The sequence below is a fragment of the Gopherus flavomarginatus genome, chromosome 1, assembly GCF_025201925.1.
Source record: "Gopherus flavomarginatus isolate rGopFla2 chromosome 1, rGopFla2.mat.asm, whole genome shotgun sequence".
Taxonomy (NCBI): domain Eukaryota; kingdom Metazoa; phylum Chordata; order Testudines; family Testudinidae; genus Gopherus; species Gopherus flavomarginatus.
The window spans coordinates 88026118-88051931 of record NC_066617.1 but is presented as its reverse complement, the minus strand read 5'-3'; the positions used below and the strand labels follow the sequence as shown (position 1 = coordinate 88051931).

General features: G+C 38.9%; 1 protein-coding gene across 5 annotated transcripts in view; it reads left to right on the top strand.

The window, feature by feature from the left end:
- Positions 1–25814, top strand: part of NR2C1 (nuclear receptor subfamily 2 group C member 1) — a 91273-nt gene that overhangs the window by 14777 nt on the left and 50682 nt on the right. For 4 of the 5 annotated variants that reach the window (XM_050935445.1, XM_050935449.1, XM_050935430.1 and 1 more), the window contains 2 exons: positions 12352–12427; positions 20041–20148. In XM_050935445.1, coding sequence (XP_050791402.1) covers positions 12374–12427; positions 20041–20148 — 162 coding nt within the window. In that variant the 5' untranslated portion in view covers positions 12352–12373. The remainder of the gene's footprint in view (positions 1–12351; positions 12428–20040; positions 20149–25814) is intronic. The other variant, XM_050935440.1, reaches the window with a different exon arrangement.

Genomic DNA, 25814 nt, shown 5'->3' with positions numbered 1-25814 from the left:
ACCAACAAAGGTTACATTTACACAGCTGAGGCCTTGTCTACACAAGTTGCTAGTGTAATTTAAATTAGTATAAAATCACACGTTTAGTTATTTAAGTATATCTTTGTAGACCGGGCCTAACTAAAATCAGATTGAAAATGATTTTGTTAAACCAGTGCTAACCCCTGTTTAAAATTGGCCAAGAGCAGTTTAGTTTTGTGTAAGGGCTTGTCAACACACAGAAATGTAACTAAATGTGTGACATTGTGCCAGTTTAGTTAAATTAGTGCAATTTTGTGTATAGAAAAGGACTACATTTACTTGAAAACTAAACCAATTTAAATCAGTTTTCAACTAATGGCTGTGCAGGGTTCTAGTCGGACTGTTTAAAACTTCCAATGCCTTTTTAATTCAGACAGCTGGGAGAACAGATTTTTGTTCAACATTTCATGTCCTCGCTCCTTCAGAAAGCTTTCATCTTATTCTGTGGTTCACCAAGGAGAATAAAAAGCAAGGAGCAACATGACTTGATATTCCTCTTATTTTTAAGGATTTTTTTTCTAAACAAGTATTAAAAAAACCTTTTTGAAGAAAGGGAAAACGTTTCAGATGTTCGTTATAAATCTGAAAATAGCATAAGAAGGGATGGATGGCATGAGCAAGCTTTTTTTTCTTAGTTCACATAAATAATGTTGATACACTAACAAGGAAATTAACAAAAAGCAGTTCATTTCAATCTGTCAGATAGATGGCCGAGGTTGGGGATGTAGAAATGTGTCAGTGTTTGCCAACACGTGAACAATAACCAGAAGGAAAAGCAATTTTATTTTTAAGCTGAGAGAGTATATTAAAATAACAATGAAAACAAAGTATTAAAAGTTTATCAGTTCCTCCCCACCCCCAAGTACTTCTGTTTAGGCATGAGCCTTTTAATTTTATTTTCACACCTTTTATTATCCAACATTGAAGAGAAGCTAATAGAGTCTTTTTTTCTTAAAGGCAATTTTTTTTAACCCCATTGAGCTTTGTCAGTAAATGCCATATTTAAAGAGAGGCAGCTAGCTGCTGTATTCTAAAACATTCATGAAAATGCTGAAGAGCTGACTGTAACCACGTGGTTCGCAATGTGTGCCTACATTTCCTCCCTCTTACATGAGACAAAACGATAAGGATCCTGATGGACCATATTGTCCATCATGTTCTGTATAAACTGCCAGTCTGGAGCACATTCCCACTCTATGCACAGATGGCTTAAAACTGTGGATCTGATGCATAAAACACAACATCACTATGACAGCAGCATACCTCCCGGGTCGACTGAATATAATGGCAGACTCATTAAGCAGACAGTTTTCCGAAGAGCATGAATGGGAACTGAATGACAAAATAACACATCATATTTTACACATGTGGGGATCCCCACATATAGACCTGTTTGTCACATCAGCTCTATGCTCACCTGAAGTGGAGCACCCCCAGGGACAGCACTCAAAGAAGAGAAGGTTACTCATCTTGTGCAGTAACTGAAGTTCTTCAAGATGAGTGTCCCTGTGAGTACTCCACTACCCACCCTCCTCCCCTCTACTTTGGACTACGAGCTGAACACTCCACAGTAGAGAAGAGACTGAAGAGGTCAGGATGTGTACGTGCTAGATGAGGCACCAGCAGCACCGTGAGACTGCTATTGTGCACGCACACCCCCGACAAGACACTGCTACTGAAAATCTCCAATCAACAGCTCTGGGATGCACCGACACCTGAAGTGAAGCACCCACAGGGACACACATCTCAAAGAACCCAAGTTACTGCACACGGTGAGTTATCTTCTCTTCTTTTTTGTTAGGTGCTGTTCTGGCATTGTCATCTTCAAGTCAGCAGATTTATCTCCTTGGTTGGGAATTGCATGTATTTCTTGAAGTGTCCTTTTCTTTCCATCCATTTCCATTATTTTTGTGGGACCTGGTGCCTTATTACTGCAGACCAGTAGGTGCTGGAGAGTTTATAGATGGGGTGCTCCATCCAATTCCTGATGTTCCCTTCTCCATCCCTATTTAAGGACTAGTCTCATGACAGCATGCTGCATCAAGAAGGGAAGTCATTTTTAAGCCTTGGAGCTGTGGAAGAAATGCCTCAAGGGGGCTTTATTCCCATCATTTTCTAATGCCCAATTAAAAAGTGAGGCTGTTGTCCAGTTCTTCAATTGAAACAGCTTAATACCTTCATTCACATGTTCAGTTTCAGAATGGTCTCTAATTTCCTCTCTGGATCCACAAGACTGGTGTGTAGCTCTCAGCGTTCAGAACATCTACTTTTATATAGCTAGCCATCTTGCCCACAGGAAGTACCTAAAGTTTCAGGTGGGCAATTCCCATTACCAATACAGGGTTCTGCCTTTCAGTCTATAAGTAGCACTGAGGGTATTTGCCATATGCCAGGTAGTAATGGCACCACCTCAGCAAAGGCTTATCTGCCTAACAAAAGACTCAGCACTGTAATAGATCTGGTCATTCAGCTACCGATCCAACCAGACTTCGGTAAGAAGCTTGTGTCTGACTTCTAGGACACATGGCCTCCTGTTTATACGTAACTGAGGATGCCAGGCTTCACTTTTGATGTATGCAAGAGTGATTGATGTCTGTGTATTGGCCCATTGGTCATCATCTGGAGATGAAGATGCAGGTCCCACAGGAGTCCTGTCACCATTAAACTGGTTGAAGGATCCTCTAAAAGTATGTAAAGGAGTACTCTTCTCTCCACCATGACCATCAGAGACACTAATGACAGGTGTCTTCACTTTATAGTGGGGAGTTCACTTACACCATCTTGTACACCAAGGTCTCTGGATGGCACAAAAAGATCACTTATACAAATTTCCTAAATAAGGCTATTCATTAGGCTTGCGCTGTATTGCTTCCAGTACTGAAAGGGTTAACTGTTCAGATTATGGCAGACAAGACCACAGCAATGTTTCATATAAACAGAGAAGACAAAGCAAGATCCAACTCACTCCAACACATACATGCACACCTTTGTCAAGAAACTGTGCATCTATATAGAATTACGGCATATGACACAATTACTCCAGTAGTTCTTCATCACACACCAGGCTTGCAAAATGTTCTGGCAGACCTTAGCAGGAAGCTCACAAGCAATCACAATGACAGACCCCAACATACATGAAATATTCACCAGGGTGGGGTCAATATTTCATCAGGGTGGATTGATTTAAATTAATGCAATTTAAAAAACTGATTTTAATAAAGATTTAAATCAACAAGCGGGAAACATTAATTTAAATAATAGATTTTAATCATGGTTTTCATTGGTACATAGTTATTTTCCTAAAGAAAGGTTGGTTCTCGTTGGTTGGTGACAAGTAAAACGTGTATTTGCAATATAGCCTTTACACTAAATTTGGTACTTTTGGGGGGGAGGCTAACCAAGAGGATACACTGTACTTGTACGCATTTATCTGTGTAATTACATAGTATAATTGCCATGTATTCAGAGTCCTAATTTTTCCTACTTTATTTATTCTGGAAAATGGGGAATGATGCATTTCTTATTTAATAGAAGATGATTTGCTTGTGTTTTACGTGAAGCTCTATTTGGATGGAAATTCATATTCAGTTACAAATGTACAAACAGCATTTTCAGATTGATTTTTACTAGTTAATTAAAACTACCTTAAATGTGCTGGATACATCAGAAAGAAATTAGCAAAACATGTTTTTTATTTAACACTAACTGATTTATTAAACAAGAAAAGGTCTTATTTATTGTTAGTGAATTGAACTGATTGTTCAGTAATGTGCGTCAGGATTTTAGAACTAGGAGATCTCATCTTCACTTCTAAGTTTTTTTATTCATAGATTGGAAAAGGAAAACAAACTTTTCTGCTTTTTCAACTTCCAATCAGTGTCTTAATTTTGATTTAACTAATCATTGGACTGAGTCAGTTCAATAAATGGAAGTGAAGAAAATATTCGCTCTGCAGAAGAGGCTAATGCTTTCAAAAGCCAGTTTAGCACTTCAGCAAACTCTGGTTCAATATACTTCGTCAGTGACTTCCACTAGTTCAGTGGGTTGACTTTTTTAAAACCTTGGCAGCAAGCATTGGCTGCTTAACATTATTTTTGTTTTCTTTAAACAGTTTTACTATATTATAGTAACTTTAGGCCTGTACATGGATTGTCATTATTTAAATTTTAATTTTAAATCGGTTTATTTAAAAAAAAATTTTTTTTTAAAAGTGTCCACTTTTATCCACTCTGGCCTCCATAGACATGTTTGCAATGAAAAAGAACAAGAAGTGTCTCAGCTTTTGCTCCAGAGGCCGCTAGTTCTAGGGTTCTCTATCAGATGCGTTTCTGATCCCTTTGGTCCTAGAACTCTTTTATGCTTACCTGCCTATTCCATTGATTCCCAGAGTCATCAGGAAACTCAGATAAGACTCAGCCAAGATGATCATATTGGCTCTGCCTGGACCAATGCAGTTTGTTTTTCTCAGACCTGATCAATCTCTCTGTTAGATATCCAGTCTCATTATCTCCCAACACAGATGTAATTTCCCAAAGAGAGGAGCTGATCGTCTGTCTGGATCCATCTTCCCGGTCCTTGTAAGCATCAGTATTGGCTGGTTAACAGCACTGGAGAGCAGCTGCTCTTCAGAGGCCCAGAATATACTTATACACAGTACAGAGAGACTCCATTAGGTTTACATCATCTTCCAAGTGGAAGAGATCTTCTGTCTGATCCCAAGGGCCTCACTTATCTCCATACCTGATATACTAGACTACCTCCTGTCCTTAAAGAATTAATGACTTTCTACAAGCAACGAGCTCTAGTCAAGTACCTCCTTTTGGTCACTTATAAGGCTACTTTGAGAGAATCCAACCAACATGGTTTAAGGCTCTGTCCAAGCATTGCTACTGTCATGGGCACACCAGACATGTGCTTGGTATGCACACCCTGTCTTGCACCTTCTCCTGCAAACTACGATATGACCCACTGCCTGCCTCCTGGAACCAGTGCCTACCCTCAGACTCTTGTATGGCTTAAATAAACACTCTAACAGAACTCCTTTTGTGTGGGTGCTCCAGCTCCATAGGTTAACATCCTGGACATGCAGCGGGTGTAATTCATGAAACACCCATACGCTTTGTACAGGATTCTAACAACATTGCTCTGCTTAATCACATGAGAATACCAGATTTATACAAAAATAATAAAATGTACACACATTTCTCTGTCTGTTTTTTTCACCACTCCAGAGCATTATTTGGGTGGGGGTTAGAATTCTCGGGGGCTAACTAGAGTCCTTCTGCTACAGTGCATGGCCTATATTCTGAAACATGGAGCCTTCTCTTAGCTTGGCTGGTTCATCCACTTCCCTTCTTGTACTCAGAGATTCCTGTGTGGCACTGAGAGTTTTCACCTCCATGGTTTTGAAAGGCTAACAGCAACACCTTGGAATCTGTCCTACATTTGGGAATTTTTCATTCTCCAAATACCAGCCTCTTGTTGAGGGAGGTTGGAGAGAACTGATTTCCCCTAGAATGCAGTTACTCTTTTGTTCTCACAAAGGAAGACCTATTCAGGTGCATATAGTCCTTACTGGCTAGCTGTTGTTCCTGATCTAGGTGAGACATGCTTAAAGGCATGTCAGCAATGATGGATACAAGAGGGTAGAGGCATTCCCTGAGACAGCAGTTTTCATACAATCAACTTTTTAATATCAACCAGAATTCAAAAGTTGTACAGCTAGACTCCCTCAAAAGCTCACACACCCATTTCAGCAAACCATCCCTCCCATTCAGAGTCACTCAGTATTCTCACACCGTACAGTAGGTAGATGACTTACATGTGTGTACTGTTGAAACAGGGAGCCCCTCCTCTTCCTTGGGATCTCAACCAAGTGCTGATGGAATTTGAGTAATCACCCTTGCATACATCTTCTCTTTTCTACCTATCCATCAAGGCAGATTTTCTAGTAGCAGTATAATCTGCTAGAAAGATTAAAGAAATACAAGCATTTGTGGTGAGACATCCATACACTACATTTTGTAAGGACAGTATTACCTTGAAGCCTCACCCAAAGTTTTTTGCCAAAGGTGGTCTCTGACTTCCATCTTAACCAAGTAATATACCTGCTTGTCATCTTTCCCAAGGGAAATCTAAACTTTGCACATTTGATATGCTTAAGGTCCTATCTGTCTAGTTAGGATTGAGGTTTTTATGGTGGCCACTAGATTATTTGTATCTTATGCGGATAGGTAAAAAGTCAGGCAATATCGACACAGAGACTATCTAATTGTATTTCTGTCAGTATTAAATTATGCCACAAAATAGCTATTTTACAGCCAATTCCACTAGTGCTCAAGCAGCTTCTTTGAGAAGAGTTCCAATCTTGGAAATTTGTAGGGCAGTAACATGTGGTTTCAGAACATACTCTACTCAACATTACTCTGTAGTGGCAGCATCAAGATTTGATGCTAATTTTGGCAGAGTTGTCTTACAATCATTGGTTAGATAGATTCCAAGCCCGCACCTCCAGTCACTTAAGTCATTCCTTGAGAGTTGCCAAGAATGGAATATATGTAGACAAGAACTGAAAGAAAAAACAAGTTACTTGCATTGAAGAATCAGCTACTGTAAAGTATGTTTTCCATATATACCATAACTATTCTTGCTAATATGGAGTCATATAACACCTGGATTCTGCATTGGTGAAGGAATTGATTACTGAAAACTAGGGGGTCGCCCTCCCCGTTATGCCTGTGGATGAGAGACACAAAGACACTCAGGGTACAGGTGCAACCCCAATGGACAGTGCTGACCAAAAGATTCTGAACATGGGCATGTGCACCAAGAGTGGAATATAAATGGACACCACATCTCAAAGAAGCACACTTACTGTATTAGACAACCATTTCTTGTAGTGCACAAATACATGTTTTGTTCAGTACATCAAGAATGAATATTTGTAATGTGAGTGGGCAGTCATTCTTTAAAAAATTGTGAGGTGGATGTAAAAATCAACTGAAACTTTAAAGGGACAATGTCAGCTTAAACTCATATACATTTATTTGCCTGTGTGTTTCTAACAACATTTTAGGTTATTCAAAGGGGGAGTGGAAGGGATTGAAAAAGTAAAAAAAAATATTTTTCACCATTTATATACTGTTCAGTTCTTGAATTTTGTTGGGACTCTAAAACCTCATCCAGTTGCACTTCTAAGTGTTGAAACATTGAGGTTATGTCTACACTAGAGAGCTTACAGTGGTACAAATGCAGTTGCACTGCTGTAATATCTTTGATGTAGCCGCTCTATGCCAACTGGAGAGGGCTCTCCCATCAACATAATTAAACTGTCCCTAATGAGCAGCAGTAGCTATGTCAGCGGGAGAAGCTCTTCTGCTGACAAAGTACTGTGCATACTGCCACTTATACTAGCATAGTTTGTCAGTTGGGGGGAGGGGGTGTTTTCACACCCCTGAGTGACTTTTAAGTTTGGCAATATGTTGTGTAGACCTGACCTGAGTTGTGATCAGTCCGGGTGTATTTGTATTTGTTCAAAAACTGTTGTTACTATTTTTTTTCTTTTTAAGAAATCATAAACTTTTTTGATGGTCTTAGATTTTATAGAAACTTGTTTTTTTTAAAATAAAATTTAACTTTTGGGCCAATTCTGAGTTAATATTATCCTTCTAAGTTGTTAGATCATTTATGGACTTACTGACTGACTTCATGTATCTGGGACATGAAGTATGCAAACATAAACTGTTTTTTCCCTCACTCCCAACTGAAACAGTACCCAAGGATGTGGAAATAAATGTAAGTGAAGTGTATGAGGTGTTTCTTATAGAACTGCATCTGCAAAATAGTAGGGGCAAAAATTGTGTTGTAGTATCAAGCTATTACTAATCATCTTATGTAGCACCATGAATTTATCTAGAACTTTGCAAAAGAGAGTGAGGCCTGCATAATATGTTCTGGCTGTGTACATTAGTAAGAAATTTTAATTGTATATTTATAACTGTATTTCGCAACACCATCAATATATTTATCATTCTCATCTGAAATCTGCAAGTCAATTAATGTTTAAATAGCAGGGCTTCATTTAGTAACGTAGTCTATTTCAAATTTCACACAAAATTCTTTCACATATTTATACTCCAGAAATATAGGACTTATCCAGAGCACTTGAATTTTCTGTCACATGCAAGTTCAGTATTTGACCGTAAGCCTTTGCAAAGACTAAAGAAGAACTGTCCACTTTCTTTTCATTGTGTTACATTGCCTGAGAACAAGTGCTGCTGAGTTGATGGAGGATAATTAGCAATTAGTGTTCAGTGTTTGCATCAGAACATGCCAGCACTGCAGGCCAAAACATCAAAAGCTTTAGAAGAGAGGTATAAAGTGAAGAAAGTTAGAGCAACTATAGCGTTTGTTCGTAAATATGACTGACGTGCTTGTTATCCTGGAGACGTCACTGTGGAAAGAATGAAGTCAAAAGTCTTTCTGATGGAGGAATAGTGACCTTGGCTTACTCTGGACTTCTTTAGGAATAAGAATGCAGAAGATGTGATAGCTGGTAACCATGACATGGAAAATGTTGATCACTAAATAAAAAGTTGAGCTTTCAGGAAAAATGTATTCTCCACTTAATTTTACTAGGATAGTACCAGAGGGGTAGCCGTGTTAGTCTGGTTCTAGACTGATTCTTGCCTGCATATTTATACCTGCTTCTGAAAATTTCCACTTCATTCATCTGACGAAGTTAGTATTCACCCACGAAAGCTTATGCTCCAATACGTCTGTTAGTCTATAAGGTGCTACAGGACTCTTTGTCACTTTTTACTAGGATAGTTATTATTCATGTGTAAAAATTGCCTGAATGATTCAATATGAATTTTTCTAATATGCTGTTTTTTAAACTAGAAACTCAATGGAATAAAACTCTCATTTAAAATTATGTGCAATCTTTTGTTCACATAAACTCTGCCCGCTTGATAATATCTGTGTAATAGGTATAGCATGCTAAAGCTTTTTCAGATATTTAAAGTGGAACAGTTAATTTGAAAATAATATTTCTTTTAAAATTTTGTGCATTTCTACAAGTAACACCCAAGACAGTGGATTTCAGTGTGTTGACTCTGTGCATCTGACAGCAATTTGTGTAAAGTAAGTTTCAGATTTTCCCATGTGTAGTCAATTTCTCCCTTGAAGAAGACACCCTCAGCCAACAAGAAAAGAGATGAAAATAACTCCTATTTTTTTAGGAAGGATTTTAAAAATCAAGGCAAACTGTATAAAAGTGCATTATGGAAGCTTAAATTTTTTGATATTCAGTTATTTTAAAAAATTCAAATTGAATTTTTGTATCTTCAAATAGAATTTTGTCTGCATTTTTGAAAGATTTTCCTCTTGTGCTACAGTTCCAATGTAATGCCATTTATTTGAGAGCAAAAACTTGACTTTAAAATTGCAGTCTTATGGGAGTATTTTTCAGATTCTTAATAATGTATCATTCCTTAGAATATTATATATATGTATATAAAAAAAAATCAGGAGAGATCCGAAAAGATTTACAGATTATGGATGTGGTTCAGGCACCAGAGCCCTTTATAACAATTCCATTAATTTCAGTGGGAATTCATGCAAAAAAACTTCTTTGATTAGGTCCTATATAAAGGACTCACTTTTTACACTGAAGTCTAGCCAAAGATGGGATGGCAAATTTGACTAATTTAAAAAAGAATCCAGTTTCTGTTTGCCTTTTCAGTAGTATGTTCTAATTTTTGTAAATTAAAATCTTAAGGATTCTCTAGCAGGGAAGAATCTGACTGAAAAGTGCAGTCAAATGCACAGTAAACAAACAGTTCTCTAATCTCAGTCCGGTGCATTGTGTTTTATTTGTGGAATCACACCACTTTCTGGCAACCTATATACTATTTTATTATGGAGAATATTTTATTTAAAACAGAAAACGGCAATGTTTATATAAGACCTAACTTGAAAAACTGGATTTTGTGATCCAGTTTCACTGTGTGTATAATGTGGATAACATAGTAGTCCTACAGAGGAGCTGAGACAAGCTATTAATGTTTATAAAGTGAGGTGGTTTTGTTTTTTTTAAATACACACCTGAAGAATGGATTTGTCTTCACTCTTCCCTCCTTTGAACCTAGTAAGTTTGCTGGTGGTTTAGAAGTGCTCTGCAAAGTGAAAACATGTTTCCTTTTTCTTTATTCCTTTCTGCCAGCGGAGCTAGATATGCTAGAATGTGTGCTAGTGGGGGTGGAGGTTCTCTCACTATTCAAAAAGGAACAGTCTATTTAACTTCAGGAGTAGAGTTGGCTTGGTCATGATACAGTGCCTCTGGGACAGGGGATGTGATGTGGTGAGATTGCAGCAAGGATATAGGGGAAGTGAGAAGAAATAGCCTTCGTATCTTAAGCTTAGTCTATACACAATTTTAGTACCGGTATAATTATTTGGTATGGGGTGTAATTTATTTATCTATCTAAATCAAAATAGTTAAACCGATACAATTCCTTGTATGAATGCAATTATACCAGTATAAAAGTACCTAATACTAGTGGTTTTTAACCAGGGGTATACATACCCTTGGGGGTACACAGAGGTCTCCATGTGGGGTACATCAACTCATCTGGATATTTGCCCACTTTTACAACAGGCTACCTATAATGCATTAGTGAAGTCAGTACAAACTAAAATTTCATACAATGACTTGTTTATACTGCTTTGTGTGCTGTACACTGAAATGTAAGTACAATATTTTTATTCCAATTGATTTATTTTATAATTTTATAGTAAAAATGAGAAAGTAAGCAATTTTTCAGTAATAGGGTACTGTGACATGTTTGTATTTTTATATCTGATTTTGTAAGCAAGTAGTTTTTAAATGAGGTGAAACTTGGGGATACGCAAGACAAATCAGGCTCCTGAAAGGGATACAGTAGCCTGGAACAGTTGAGAGGCACTGCCTTATACTGTGTATGTGCAGCTTATTTACTCTTCCTGTACAGGACTAGCTATAATGGTGTAAAACACCTCTGTAGCAGGGCAGCTGTATCCACACTAGGGAGGCTATATTGTTAAACTATACTAATATTAGTTAGAGCAGTACAACTTTTGAATGTAGACGAGACCTGTCAGTATAAGTGTATTGGCTCGGTACATAAAGCAGATTCAATTTCAAGTGCTCTATAGACTTTAATTTAGGTTTTGACGTTAATTTAAACAAGTGGTTGTAATGCTTCATAACTCTTATGCACTGCACCCTTCTTACATATTGACTAATGTAAAAATGTAGATACATGCCCAAACTACCCTTATATATGAACATTTAATATTACATAACAATGGTTTACACCAGGGGTAGGCAAGCTATGGCACAGGTGCCGAAGGCGGTACGTGAGCTGATTTTCAGTGGCATTCACACTGACCAGATCCTGGCTACCGGTCCGGAGGGCTCTGCATTTTAATTTAATTTTAAATGACGCTTCTTAAACATTTTGAAACCTTGTTAACTTTACATACAACAATAGTTTAGTTATATATTATAGACTTCTAGAAAAAGACCTAAAAAATGTTAAAATATATTACTGGCACACAAAACCTTAAATTAGAATGAATAATGAAGACTTGGCACATCACTTCTGAAAGGTTGCCGACCCCTGGTTTACAGCGTGTAATGATCTCAGTTTTGTCACTGGGACTACGTTGCACACTTCACAGAGATGAGGGGAGCAGACTTGAATCTCAACCAAATTTCTGCATTTTAAAGCATACTGTGGCCACTACAGCGAATTGATATTGGCATCATCTTGTTCCACAGATCTGTTTTCACCTAAGAAATGTCGTCTTTTAATGACACATATTCATTTTTAATTACTCCTTTTAGTGCTGCTAGACCAATATAACTTCAGCAGAGCAAGCTGTACAAGTTGACTGGTACAGCAATGGAAACATCGGCTTAGTTCTAACTGAGTAAGTTCTTAATTAGACCTTCAGTGGATCAGAATTGATAGTAATGATGTAAAAGCCAAAGAGAACATATTAGTACTTTGAAATCTTTGCTGTGAGCTGTAGTTCTGCTGTGGTAAAAAACCAAAAGTAACCTAAGAAACAGAAAAATTATATGAAAACCATTGAAACACAAACATGGAACTATATGATGCCGTCTCTACAGAGTCATGTTTAGAGCATAACTACACTTTAAATTAGTTGCTGGGCTCACTTCAGCAACTGTGGCTATAATTTATTTATGTAAATAATATTTTCCCCCAGATATTTTCATCTTTAAAGTTCTAGGTGTTAAGAGTCTTCTTCTTTCTTTGACAGGAAATTCTGGTGATTAAAGATCATGGCAACCATAGAGGAACTGGCCCATCAAATTATTGAACAACAAATGGGAGAGGTACATATACATATATATATATATTTAGTCCTATTTGAGACAAGTTGGACAATAAAGCATAATACTGATATGTAAAAATCAAAGCCACAAAAGAGAATGGTCTCTAGTGGACCCAAAGCTCCAGAAGACCCTCCCATAGAAGATTAGCAGGAACCCTGTTCTTGCTATCTTCATGTCATGATGCAAGACTTGCATCTTTGTCAAAGCATCCCCCAAAGAAACTGAGCTAAAAAAAACAGCAATATTTTCAAAGGTAGAAATCATTGACTAAACCAGTGGTTGTCTTCATAGAGCTGTTTAGTCATATGAGGCAGGTTTTCCTCTCTTCTAGCATCAAAATTGCATTCTGCATATAGTGCCTGAATATTACAGTAATAGGTGCTTTTAGAAATGTGTGAATAGATAGTAAAAATTAGTGTTGTCAGGGTGTGTGTATGTATAAATATAAAATCAATACAAGTGTGGTTATAAGAAAAATATATAAAAAATGGCACCTGTTTATTTGAAGTTTCTGCTCTTGGTTAATTTAGATTTGTCTTACTTTACAGTCAAGTGACGTATTCTAGGTGATTTCAAGTTTAATTCATATCAGTTTTAACGTTGAATAGAAAAGTTTCCTTCTTGGATTGCTAATTTTATATATGTTCTTATGCTACCCTCATCATTGTAGTATGTGTGCGCCTTCCATTAATTGGCATGACTAAAATCTGTCATGTGTGGTTTATCTTTTCTCTTCTCCTCTTCCCAGAGATAGGGTGGCTGGGTGTGGGTGTGTGTGTGAGTGTATGAGGGAGAGAGATTTTGAGGGGTGTTGGCTTATTTTTGTTTGACAGTACACCCTGGCTACATGTTTATTTTAGAAAAGGCAGGTTGAAGAAACACATTGCAGTTTGGAGTGGAAGGTGGTGAAGTTTGATCTTAGCAACTGTGGGAGTTTATTCCACAGTCTTGGACCAGCCCCTGAGAATGCTCCATCTCCTGAACAGACAGGCTTTATATGGTAGTAGGTTCCCTTGTGTCTGAGGGATGGAGATGTTGACCTCAGTCTTCATCCAGGTGCTTTAGTCAGTCTTTTAGATACCCTGCGCCCAGGACATTGAGTGCCATGATTTTAAGGATTGAGACTTTGAATTTGACTCCAGAATTCAGTCAGTCTGTAAATTTTTAAAATTAAAAAAAAAAATCTCTCATCCCTAAGGCATCCTTTTCACAGTAGCAATAGTTTATATCCAATTCGAAAACAGCAACAAAAGTAAAACTCATACTCAACAGATGGGGAGAGGGAAAGCCAGTGACGCTGCTTGTCTCTCTCCTTTTCTTCTGTGGAGAGGCCACTTTAATTAGAATAACAGGCCCTATTTGCTCTTCCTGACAGAGTCCTGGCACGCTATTCTGTCAGTTCTTGTATTTTAGTTTGTTTAGTAAGAGCACACCTGTCTTCCTTTATCCCACAGTTAAAGTAGAGGAAGGGAAGCAATTGTGCTGTTTTTACCACCGCTAGTAGCCTCTTTTCTTAAACTTATGTGGTTTTGAGGTTTGATTGCTTTAGTGTGTGAAATAGATGGAGCTTGTTTCTGACCCCTGATGTATTATCAGTAGGTCTAAACAGGTCTATCCATTGCTGGTACAGCTTCCCTTTGTGAAGACAGACTTCTAGCATAGTAAGCAGGTGGTGCTGAAAACATTACTTTCTAGAGGATTTCCAGATACTAATAACTTAACCTTTATTGTCCAGTTTTTAACTACCACTGTTAAAGTTATTAAGAAAGTGGTATTGGTGCCAATATAAAAAAGCCTAGATCTATTGAAGAAGCTTCAATTATGGCTTGATCTCGTAGGTATATTTTACCAATCTGGTGTCTGATGTAACTAGTATGGAGACTGTGCTGTTATTTGTGGCTGACTACCCACTACCGGTGAATGACACAAGTAAAATTTTCTTATGCCCTTTTAGACGAATCATCAGTTTTGATAACATTGATCATAAAGTGATCTACATGATTGATCATAAAGTGATCTACATGCAGAGTTTTGTGGTAGTTGATGGAAAGGATATTCTGTGGGTTGTTTCTCTGAGAGATCTCAAAGAGTAGCTGAGTATTTGCTCTTCCTCCTTAGGGTCACTTGCATATGAAACTCTATCTTATCATCTTTCAGTGTGTATTTATGGTTGCTAAGGGAAATAGACAATTCATCCCTGTACAGATGACACTTGTATATTTTCCTTTTGTTATATCCAGATGCAGAAATATCTGTTGTTTTTCCAGTGTCTGAAAGAAGTGGAGTATATGGGAACAAACTGGTCTCAGAGTCAGTGCCAACAGGTGGAAGGAAATACCTTGAAGAATGAACTGTGTGTCAAGTACACATTATATTTTTGTGTATGCTCACCTTTGCCAATATAGTTTGGAATTTGGGGATTATATAGAAACCAACATTGTTCTTGGATTTTCAGGTAGCAGCCTTTTTCATCTATAGTTGAACTACAGGATGCAGGTATTCTTCTCTCTGGTTATACTCATGCTGGATGCAAGCTAGTGACTTGCTCTTGGAAACCATATTTGAAGCTGCATGGAAGTTGAACCAGTATTTCCAATAGCACTTGTAATTCACATGACCATTGATGAAATAATTTTCACTGACTTCGCAAGCAAAATTCAGTTTGGGATATATATGCGCAAAAGAGACCTTTTCTCCCTACTTTTAAAGAAAACAGGCTATTCACAGACCTGATATTTCATTAAGATACTGGAGTCACTAATAGCAGTTAGGGTAATAACTAGATAGTAATTATTGTTCATAGAGCATTTTAGAAATGACAGACCTATTAAGAGCATGATCTTTGGAATAGATTGAAATGATGTATTTTGCAAAATCTATTAAATATATGCAGATTAGAAGCAAAGGAAAGTTTTTTATTTTAAAAAAAGTTCCTAGCTACAATTTAAGATTATCTATATGAAGCATTACATAGAGTGTACCATCCCATAAAGCTTCTGCACAATACTAATCACTTCCTGCCAGGAATGAGGTGGTTCTTATTCCCAAACCATGGTCAGGCATTTCTGCCAGTCAAGAACTTGCAATAGCTCTCTCTCATAATCTTTGGAGCTGTAAAGTAATTGCATAGTAGTTTATCCATTTCCTCATGTGCTGCCAAATTCCAGTTTCATTTAACATCTGTGAAAGCAAATAAGCATCCACCACAAATATGTGAAACTTGATATTTAACAAATACACTGGTTACACTGTGACAAATGGTATTTTTGTTAATACATCCATGAATAATAAAAAGTTTCTTTCAAAGGTTTAAACTCATACTGCTGCATGTCAATAATTAGCAGTTTCATCTTCTGTAAAGTGTATCTTTGAGAGCTTTAAAGAAACTATTTCAGTCCTGGAATAAATAAGTAATTCTGTAGCTACAGCATAGGCACCATCATTGCCAGTATGAGAGAACATAAGGAGAAGGACCACAGAACACTAAAAAGAAAAGTCTAGAGTAAGAAACGTCTAGGCAAGATATCAGCAAAGCACCATCTGCGTGTAAATTACCACCAGTACAGGTCATTTGGAGTGTATCAGAAAATTTTGCCTGAAAGGGGTCTTGTCTTTGCAATCATTATATAAGTCTAAAATGTTATTTATTTGTATTCTGTTATAATATCAATAATGAGCCCTCTCATTTCTGCTTGAAATTTCTTCATTGTAGTCTTTAGGCAAAAAAGTATTTTGGGAAGTCTGAAATTAGAGAAAGTGTTTAATTTATTGGAGGCTGTAAAGGGGTTTTCACTTTTGTAAAGTCTGACTTTTTTTGTAATACCGTATTGCAAAAATGAGTTGGTTTAGAAACTTCAATTTTTATTTATACGGTTATCCTAGGAGAAATCTAGTGAATAGAGATATTTTTATTAGACTAGTTCAAATCTTGGGCATTGCTATTAACTATAGAAATGTGAACATCTGAGAGCTCTTGGCAGCGTATATAGACTCATTGATCAGTTTTATGGAATTTACAAGCTCTACAGACATACAACAGAATTTGTGAACTGTATAATTGAAATAATTCCAGTATGAAGAGTTTGGAAAATCAGCAGAGATTGTAAACTCCTTAAGACAAATAGTTATATGCAGTGGTGTTGTGGTCATGTCAGTTTTAGAATATTAGAGAGACATGATATCTTTTATTGGACCAGCTTCTTTTGGTGAGAGAGAGAAGCTTTCAAGCTATGCAGAACTTGACTCGTCCCTTAGAATTTGTACTAACCTGCTTATGCTAAACCAGGGGTCAGTAACCTATGGCACACGTGCCAAAGGCAGCATGTGAGAAGATTTTGAGTGACACTCACACTGCCCAGGTCCCAGCCACTGGTCCCGAGGGCTCTGCTGCCATCCCAGGGTCCTGAATACTGGCTCCACTCAGCCCGCTGCCGGCCCCAGATCCTGGTCCCCAGTCCCTGGGACTCTGCTGCTGGCCCGGGGTCCTACTGCTGGCCCCCTGCCACTCGGGTCCCGGCCACTGGTCCGGGGGGCTGTGTAACCATCCTGGGGTCCTGGACGTCGGCCTGGGGCTCTTCTCCTGGCCTCGGCCCAGGGCTCTGCAGCCACCCCCAACTGTGGCCCACTGGCCCAAGCCTGGGGCAGTGAGGGATGCAGACAGAGTCAATTGGGATGCAGACAGGGGCAAGAGGCAGCACCTCCACCTTAAAAATTGTTCCAGTGTCCACTGTACTGGGATATTTTTAAGTCCTGATTTGCTGCTTGCATTACTATCACATCACGTGGAACAGGACATTGCGTTTGACGTTGTGCTTGCTGTCTGTCACAATTTTTTTTTTCCACTGTAAGTTGAGGGGTACATTTGACAAAATGTCAGCTCCTAAGAAAGCAAAGTTAGATGTCCATTCATTTCAGCCTTCTTGGACAAACACGTTTGGATTTATTCAAAAGAAGGACCGTGCTGTTTGTGCTTTCTGTTGTGAAAGTGCTGTTTTTCGCACATCAAGTGTTTGATGACATTTTCAAATGAAGCACGAGAAAACCTTTCTTGATAAAGCAGACAAGAGTGAATCGAACAAAAAGGCAGTAGCAGGATATGAGAAGCAAAGCGGTATTTTTAAATGCTTAAGTGTAAGTAAAAATCAGGCCACAGAAGGAAGTTACAAGATTGCACAGTGCATTGCAAAAAACGGAAACCCATTTACAATTAAGGAATATAAAATAAGTTTTCCTCAGGAGTACAGGAGGTTTTGTTCAATGATTTGCCAAATAAATATGCATATATAGAATAAAAGAACTGCCTGGCTCTGCCAGAATAGTTGAGAGACGTATAAACGAAATGGCAGGAAACATTAATAAAAAGCAGATGACTGCATTAAAAGATACAGCAGTTTTTAGCATTGCAGTTGATGAGAGCATTGGTATAAACGATGTTCAACGTTTGGCAGTGGTTGCAAGATGCTTCCGATGAAATCCAAGACGAGCTTTGTTGCCTAAAACCCCTGTATGGCACAACAAAGGGAGAAGATATAGCAGAAACTTTTGTAAACCTTTTTGAAGAATGAGGAGTTGTCACACAAAATATTTTTCTGATGTCAACAGATGGTGCTCCTGCCATGGTCGGAAAACAGAAGGAATTTGTAAGGGCATATGAATCTTCATCACATCTGTGATGTAAATATCTTGTGACGCTGGCTACAACAGTGCCATGCAAACTCCTATTCTCGCTTTCAGGTGACATTGTAAACAAGAAGCGGGCAGCATCTCCTGCAAATTGTAATCAAATTTGTTTGTCTGAATGAGTGGCTGAAGTAGGACTGAGTGGACTTGTAAACTCTAAAGTTTTACATTGTTTTATTTTGATGCAGTTTTTTTTTTACATAGTTGTACATTTGTAAGTTCAACTTTCGTGATAAAGAGATTTCACTACAGTACTTGTATTAGATTAACTGAAAAATACTATTTCTTTTGTTTTTTATTGTGAAAATGTTTGTAATAAAAAATAAAGTGAGCACTGTATACTTTGTATTCTGTATTGTATTTGAAATCAATATATTTGAAAATGTAGAAAACTTACAAAAATATTTAAATAAATGGTATACTATTATTGTTTACGAGCACGATTAATCATGATTGTTTTAATCGCTTAACAGCCCTAATCATAATTGAATTGTATCAAATAATTGTTTAAATCATCAAAAGTACTAGAAATAGTCAAAGCCCTGTGTTGTATACATTATACTTGACTTAGTGTATGTGGAACTTTCACCAGTCCAGTTACCATTGTGTTTGTTCGTTTTTACTTTAAATTCAAATTATTTTACATTGCCTCCAAATTTTAAATTTAATGTGCTGCAGATTTTTATACTGAAAATGAGTAAATGACCGGTAGAATTTGTCAGGGGAAAGCTGAGGATTATAATAGCTGAGAAGAGAACAATTGGCACCCAAGGAGATATGCAAGGTGGCTTTGATTTTTTTATTTCTGGGAGACAGTTGAGGAAAATGGTATTGGAGAGGGGATGCATCTTGTCTTTCTCTACTACTTTTGAGCAGAGGCAGGTGCCTTAAAATTTTGAGGGGAGGAGCTGAGTTTCCGTTTCTTAACTTCTTGAATTGTTGGAAGTAAAAAAACAGCAAATTTGGAGACCTACATGGTACAGAGTGCACACATGAAGTAGGATATCAAAATTAAGATGGCGAAAGGTAAAATACCATTTTTTTCCCCCTCTCTCTTTACTCTTCTTGTGGTGTTTCTCAATATCCTTCTCTTTTGTTCTTTCTTGTTGTTTCTCCTTTTCACTGCTTTAACTGACAGCTGAACAGAAATAGACTAACACTGTGCTGCTGCATATAAGTGCTTTCATTAGTTCCACTGAGCCCTTAAGTTAAAAGTGCTTCCATGCAAGAGTATGACCCTACTATAAAATCATATAGTACTGGAGGGAACTTCGAGAGGTCATCTAGTCCAGTCCCCTGCACTCACGGCAGGACTACATTTTATCTGGACCACCCCTGATATAGAATGAATATAAACAAATAACACAAGTATGGATGGACAAAATTAGAAAGGCCAAGGCATAAAACGAGATTAAACTAGCTAGAGACATAAATGGTAACAAAAAAACATTGTGCAAATACATTAGAAGCAAGAAGACGACCAAGGACAGAGTAGGCCCATTACTCAATGAGGGGGGAAAACAATAACAGAAAATGTGGAAATGGCAGAAGTGCTAAATGACTATGATTCATTTATATCTGTCCATTCTTGCAGATACCAGCTGGAGCAAACAAAATAAGCAGCTTGATTAAAGTGTTTTCTGTATGTATTGATCGACAATTCATTTCCCCAGTCATGTTTTGCCATAAATATATTTCTGACTTTTGGATCCAAAATTGTGAAGTGACTTTAAAACTATGGAACCAGTAGAACTTTCTAAAATACAAAAGCTAGCTAGTAAAATTAGGTTGTATGCTGCTACATTCCCAAACAGTACCAGTGTCTCACTTTGAATAACATTTTGCTGACACATCTGAAGCTGGTCAAACCTTAATGTGGCACAGCAGTATTTTCACATGGCTGTCATTCCAATTATTTATTTGTTTGTTTCTAGATTGCACATTCCCAAGGAACTGTTACTCAAACACTAATGGATGGGACGGCACAAAGAATACAAATTGTCCCAGCGGATTCAGGTCTCTCTTTACCACAACGCATACAAGTATGTTTAATCTAAAATATTTTGAAAGAATCTATGAACTACGTTACTCTGCCTGTTTTTGTGCACCCTTTCTTTTGTGAACACTTAATGATCTTTTCTAAAATGTGAAAATTTTACCCAGAGGGAGACGACTCCTATGTCTAATGGAGCTCGAGGACAATAGGAGTGGGGCTTCACATTGTTTCTTGCTTTCTAAGATGAAGAGTTGCATAAGAAGCACTCGCACGAGTGCGTTGTGTGTCACTCGAAGGGCTTGGCTACACTTGAGAGTTAGAGCAAATTAAATCAGCCCCGGGCACCCTAGCGTACTACCCGTCCACACTGGCAAGGCACGTATTGCTCTCTGACTCCAGGGCTAGTGCGCCCCTGATACTCCACCTCAGCGAGAAGATTAATGCTTGGTGCGCCTTGGCTGAAACGCTGAGGCATCAGTGTGGACGACGTGTTGCATTACTGAGCTCTGATCAGCCTCCAGAAATGTCCCATAATCCCCTTAAGTCAAGTGGCCACTCTGGTCATTGTTTTGAAATCACTGCAGGAATGCGGATATGCCCTTTGAAAGCTCTGTTTCTGACAGCCAGCAAGCTTATCTTCTCTGAGACAAATCAACCATTACTGTGGAATGCTGTGTGTGTGTGTGTGTGTGTGTGTGTGTGTGTGTGTGTGTGTGTGTGTGTGAGAGAGAGAGAGAGAGAGAGAGAGGAGGTCTGCTGCTGTCTGAACTTACAAGACAGCATGCTGACATGCCCTCAGCCTCCCAAAAACCCACTCTCTCTCCCCTCACACATGCACAGCACACTCCCTGTCACGCTCCACCGCCCTGCCCCACCCCACCCACTTGAATGCTGGGATAGCTTGCAGCCACTTGAATGCTGGGATAGCTACCACAATGCACTGCTTTCTGTTTCCATTGCAAGAGCTGCTAATGTGGCCACACCAGTGCGCTTGCAGCTGTCAGTGTGGACAGATTGCAGCGCTTTCCCTTCTGTGCTCTATGAAGGCTGGTTTAACTGAAAGCGCTCTACATTTGCAACTGTAGCCATGCCCATAGTCTCCTTCAGCCAGTAATTGAAATGATATGGTTGGAGTCAAAGCTGGCTACAAGGCCTCCTCTGTGCTAAAAAAAAGGAAAAAGGGTACCCAGTCTCTACTCCAAGAGTTTTACTGTTGAACACCAAAGAGGTGGTTCAAGCTATTACAAGGCATAACATGGTAACATTGTTAAAAGGCTCAGTTATTTTTACATTTGGAAATTCAGCAGATACGTTGGAAAGGCTCTGTGGTGTATCTTTGGACTTGTAGATCACAGCAAGAAATATATTTTTCTTTATATTATCAATACACAATGAAAATGTGTTAGTGGCTGACTTTTTAAACCATATTGGTAGGGAATTGTTTTATTGGTTACACTGAGAAAAATCCCCCACCCCAGTAGAACACCTGATAGTGTGTCCATATGACATGTTCCCCCCTCCTCTCTTTTTGTATTTCACCTTTAAACCCTTTTTTGTAACTAATTTTCTCTGTAAGATGTGTCCTGTTGCATTAAACACATTCAATTAAAAATGTGGCTGCTAGGGCCATTTTCCTTGCCTGTTGCTCTGACTGGAACGCTCTCTTCACATTCCTCCACTGGCCTTGCTTGTTCCACTGCATTTTGCTCTGTTTCTTGTCCTAATCCTTCAAGGCCATCACAGCTCAGTCCCTTTCTACTTGTCCTCTTTTGTCACTTATTACATCTGTCTCTGCTTCCTCTGCTCCATGAACAATACAAGCCTAACTACTCATCTTGCATAGATTCATAGACTCTAGGACTGGAAGGGACCTCGAAAGATCATCAAGTCAAGTCCCCTGCCCTCATGGCAGGACCAAATACTGTCTAGACCATCCCTGATAGACATTTATCTAACCTACTCTTAAATATCTCCAGAGATGGAGATTCCACAACCCCCCTAGGCAATTTATTCCAGTGTTCAACTACCCTGACAGTTAGGAACTTTTTTCTAATGTCTAACCTAAATCTCCCTTGCTGCAGTTTAAGCCCATTGCTGCTTGTTCTATCATTAGAGGCTAAGGTGAACAAGTTTTCTCCCTCCTCCTGATGACACCCTTTTAGATACCTGAAAACTGCTATCATGTCCCCTCTCAGTCTTCTCTTTTCCAAACTAAAAAAACCCAATTCTTTCAGCCTTCCTTCACAGGTCATGTTCTCAAGACCTTTAATCATTCTTGTTGCTCTTCTCTGGACCCTCTCCAATTTCTCCACATCTTTCTTGAAATGCGGTGACCAGAACTGGACACAATACTCCAGTTGAGGCCTAACCAGCACAGAATAGAGCAGAAGAATGACTTGCTCGTGTCTTGTTTACAACACACCTGTTAATGCATCCCAGAATCATATTTGCTTTTTTTGCAACAGTATCACACTGTTGACTCATATTTAGCTTGTGGTCCGCTATGACCCCTAGATCTCTTTCTGCCATACTCCTTCCTAGACAGTCTCTTCCCATTCTGTATGTGTGAAACTGATTGTTCCTTCCTAAGTGGAGCACTTTGCATTTGTCGTTATTGAACTTCATCCTGTTTACCTCAGACCATTTCTCCAATTTGTCCAGATCATTTTGAATTTTGACCCTGTCCTCCAAAGCAGTTGCAATCCCTCCCAGTTTGATATCGTCTGCAAACTTAATAAGCGTACTTTCTATGCCAACATCTAAGTCATTGATGAAGATATTGAACAGAGCCGGTCCCAAAACAGACCCCTGCGGAACCCCACTTGTTGTACTTTCCAGCAGGATTGGGAGCCATTAATAACTACTCTCTGAGTACGGTTATCCAGCCAGTTATGCACCCACCTTATAGTAGCCCCATCTAAATTGTATTTGCCTAGTTTATCGATAAGGATATCATGCGAGGCCATATCAAATGCCTTACTAAAGTCTAAGTATACCACATCCACCGCTTCTCCCTTATCCACAAGACTCGTTATCCTATCAAAGAAAGCTATTAGATTGGTTTGACACGATTTGTTCTTTACAAATCCATACTGGTTATTCCCTATCACCTTACCACCTTCCAAGTGTTTGCAGATGATTTCTTTAATTACTTGCTCCATTATCTTCCCTGGCACAGAAGTTAAACTAGCTGGTCTGTAGTTTCCTGGGTTGTTTTTATTTCCCTTTTTATAGATGGGCACTATATTTGCCCTTTTCCAGTCTTCTGGAATCTCTCCCATCTCCCATGACTTTCCAAAGATAATAGCTAGAGGCTCAGATACCTCCACTATTAACTCCTTGAGTATTCTAGGATGCATTTCATCAGGCCCTGGTGACTTGCAGGCATCTAACTTTTCTAAGTGATTTTTAACTTGCTCTTTTTTTATTTTATCTTCTTAACCTACCCCCTTCCCATAAGCATTCACTATGTTAGACAATCCTTCAGACTTCTCAGTGAAGACCGAAACAAAGAAGTCATTAAGCATCTCTGCCATTTCCAAGTTTCCTGTTACTGTTTCTCCCTCCTCACTGAGCAGTGGGCCTACCCTGTCCTTGGTTTTCCTCTTGTTTCTGATGTATTGATAGAAAGTCTTCTTGTTTCCCTTAATTCCCATAGCTAGTTTGAGCTCATTTTGTGCCTTTGCCTTTCTAATCTTGCCCCTGCATTCCTGAGTTTCAGTTGTCTCTGTGCTATCGTCCATGATATCCCTTATTCATGGAACACCTTTCTTAATTAATCCATAATCCTGTACTCCTTTCCCTCTCTCCTCAAAACCTGCCTTTGTTTTTATGCTCATGTAACGTGATGTCCCTGACTTGATTGTCAGCATTAGAAATTGAACCTGGAACAACCCCTGAACCTACTGCCTGATCTAAAAGACTGGTTCTGTTATCTCAAAGCCTATAGCAGACTCATAAAACTCTTTTGGTATATGAACCTAGAGGGTCAGGTGGGCTTGGACTTGGGTGGCTAACCTGTGGCACTACCTGTGCAGCAATGTGCACAGTGCTGTTTTTAGCACACTAGCTCAAGCAGAGCTAACATGAATCTGTCTACCTGTGCTCGGAGTCACGCCTCCCATCTGTAGAGTAGTCATCCCTGTGTGGTTCATCCACTAGAGATAAGGCTCTGTGTTTGTCATGGAGAACATGGAAGTCACGGATTCTGTGACTTTCCCTGACCTCCATGACTTCTGCAGTGGCTGGTTGCCTGGCCTGGGGGCCACCTGAGCATCTCGGGCAGCCCCCAGGCCAGGCTCACTGGCTGCTGCTGGGGCAGTCTCCTCCCACCCCAGCAGCAGGAGTCGGAGAGGGGCCCGTCAGGGCTAGGGATTGGGGTGTGGAGCAGTTCTTTCTGGAAGGGGGAGACTCTCCTTCCTCAGCTCCTATCTCCATGTGCTGCCTCTGCTGGCAGGCACCACCCCTGCAGCTCCCATTGACTGCGGTTCCTAGCCAATGGGAGCTGCAGAACTGGGGCTTGGGGCAGAGCGGAGGCAGCACATGGAGCTCGGGAGCCTGTCCCAGCCCCACCAACCCTCCCCCACAAGCACCCGCAGCTCCCATCCTAGCCATGCCCCCCCAGAACCTGTGGTGCCCCCGAGCCACACCCTGCTCCCCCTCCCCTGAGTTTTAGTCAGGGGTGTATAGTAAAAGTCATGACAGGTCATGATCATGGGCTGTGAAGTTTTGTTTACTGACCATGACCCATCCCTGACTTTTTACTAAAAATACCTGTGACTAAAGTAGCCTTAACTAGAGAGGAACAGAGAGCTACACTTTGTAGGAGTGAGTTATGCCACTAATAAATCAGCCAGTACAAGTTTGTGTGTCATGTTGGGAGCTTGGTGGCAGGGGGTGGGAAGAGGAGGGTTGTGTTTAAAAAAAAGTTAAGTATTTTCTGGAACCTTCAAATTATACAGTAGCTATTTAGTGTAGCTGGATGATGTTCTTTTTCTGTCTTCCTCACCTCTTCCTTTCTCTGGTTTGTCACTCTCACTTGTTGCATCTTCTGTCTAATTAGACTGTAAACTCTTTAGAGCAAGGACTGTCTCTACTATATGTATGTAAAGCACCTACCACACTCGAGTTTCTAGGCATTACAGCAGTACAAACAATAATTAGTAATAAGAAATAATTGAAGCTGGTTGAAAGTAGTTTTTTTCCATTGAGAAATGAAGTTTTGTTGAAATTGAAATGTTCTGCAGGAAAGTGTCAAATTTTGGTAAAATTGACAGGCAAAAGATCAGATATTTTGTTTTGACTTTAACAGTTTGATTTTGTTTTGGTTTTACTTTTATATTATATATATTTTATATGAAATAATGTAATACAATATAAAAAACTAAATAATGTTTGTACACCCTCGAAACACCATAGAAATGAAATGTTTTGGTTGTCCCAAACTGAAATTTTTCAGATTTTTCATTTTGTGAGAAACTTCAGAAATTGTTTTTTAATTGTCAAAATTTGCCATGGGATGGAAATTCTGGTTGCCAACCAGATCTGTAAATAATATGTCAAAATAAAATAAATTATATTGAAATAATCCTTCACATTTGAACACATTTATTTCCAAAGCCAGGCACACGGAATGACTTCTGTATGTCTCTAGTTTATTCATAGGGCAGTTTCACAGATGGCCTTAAGTACTGTCCAAATGGAATCCAAGGT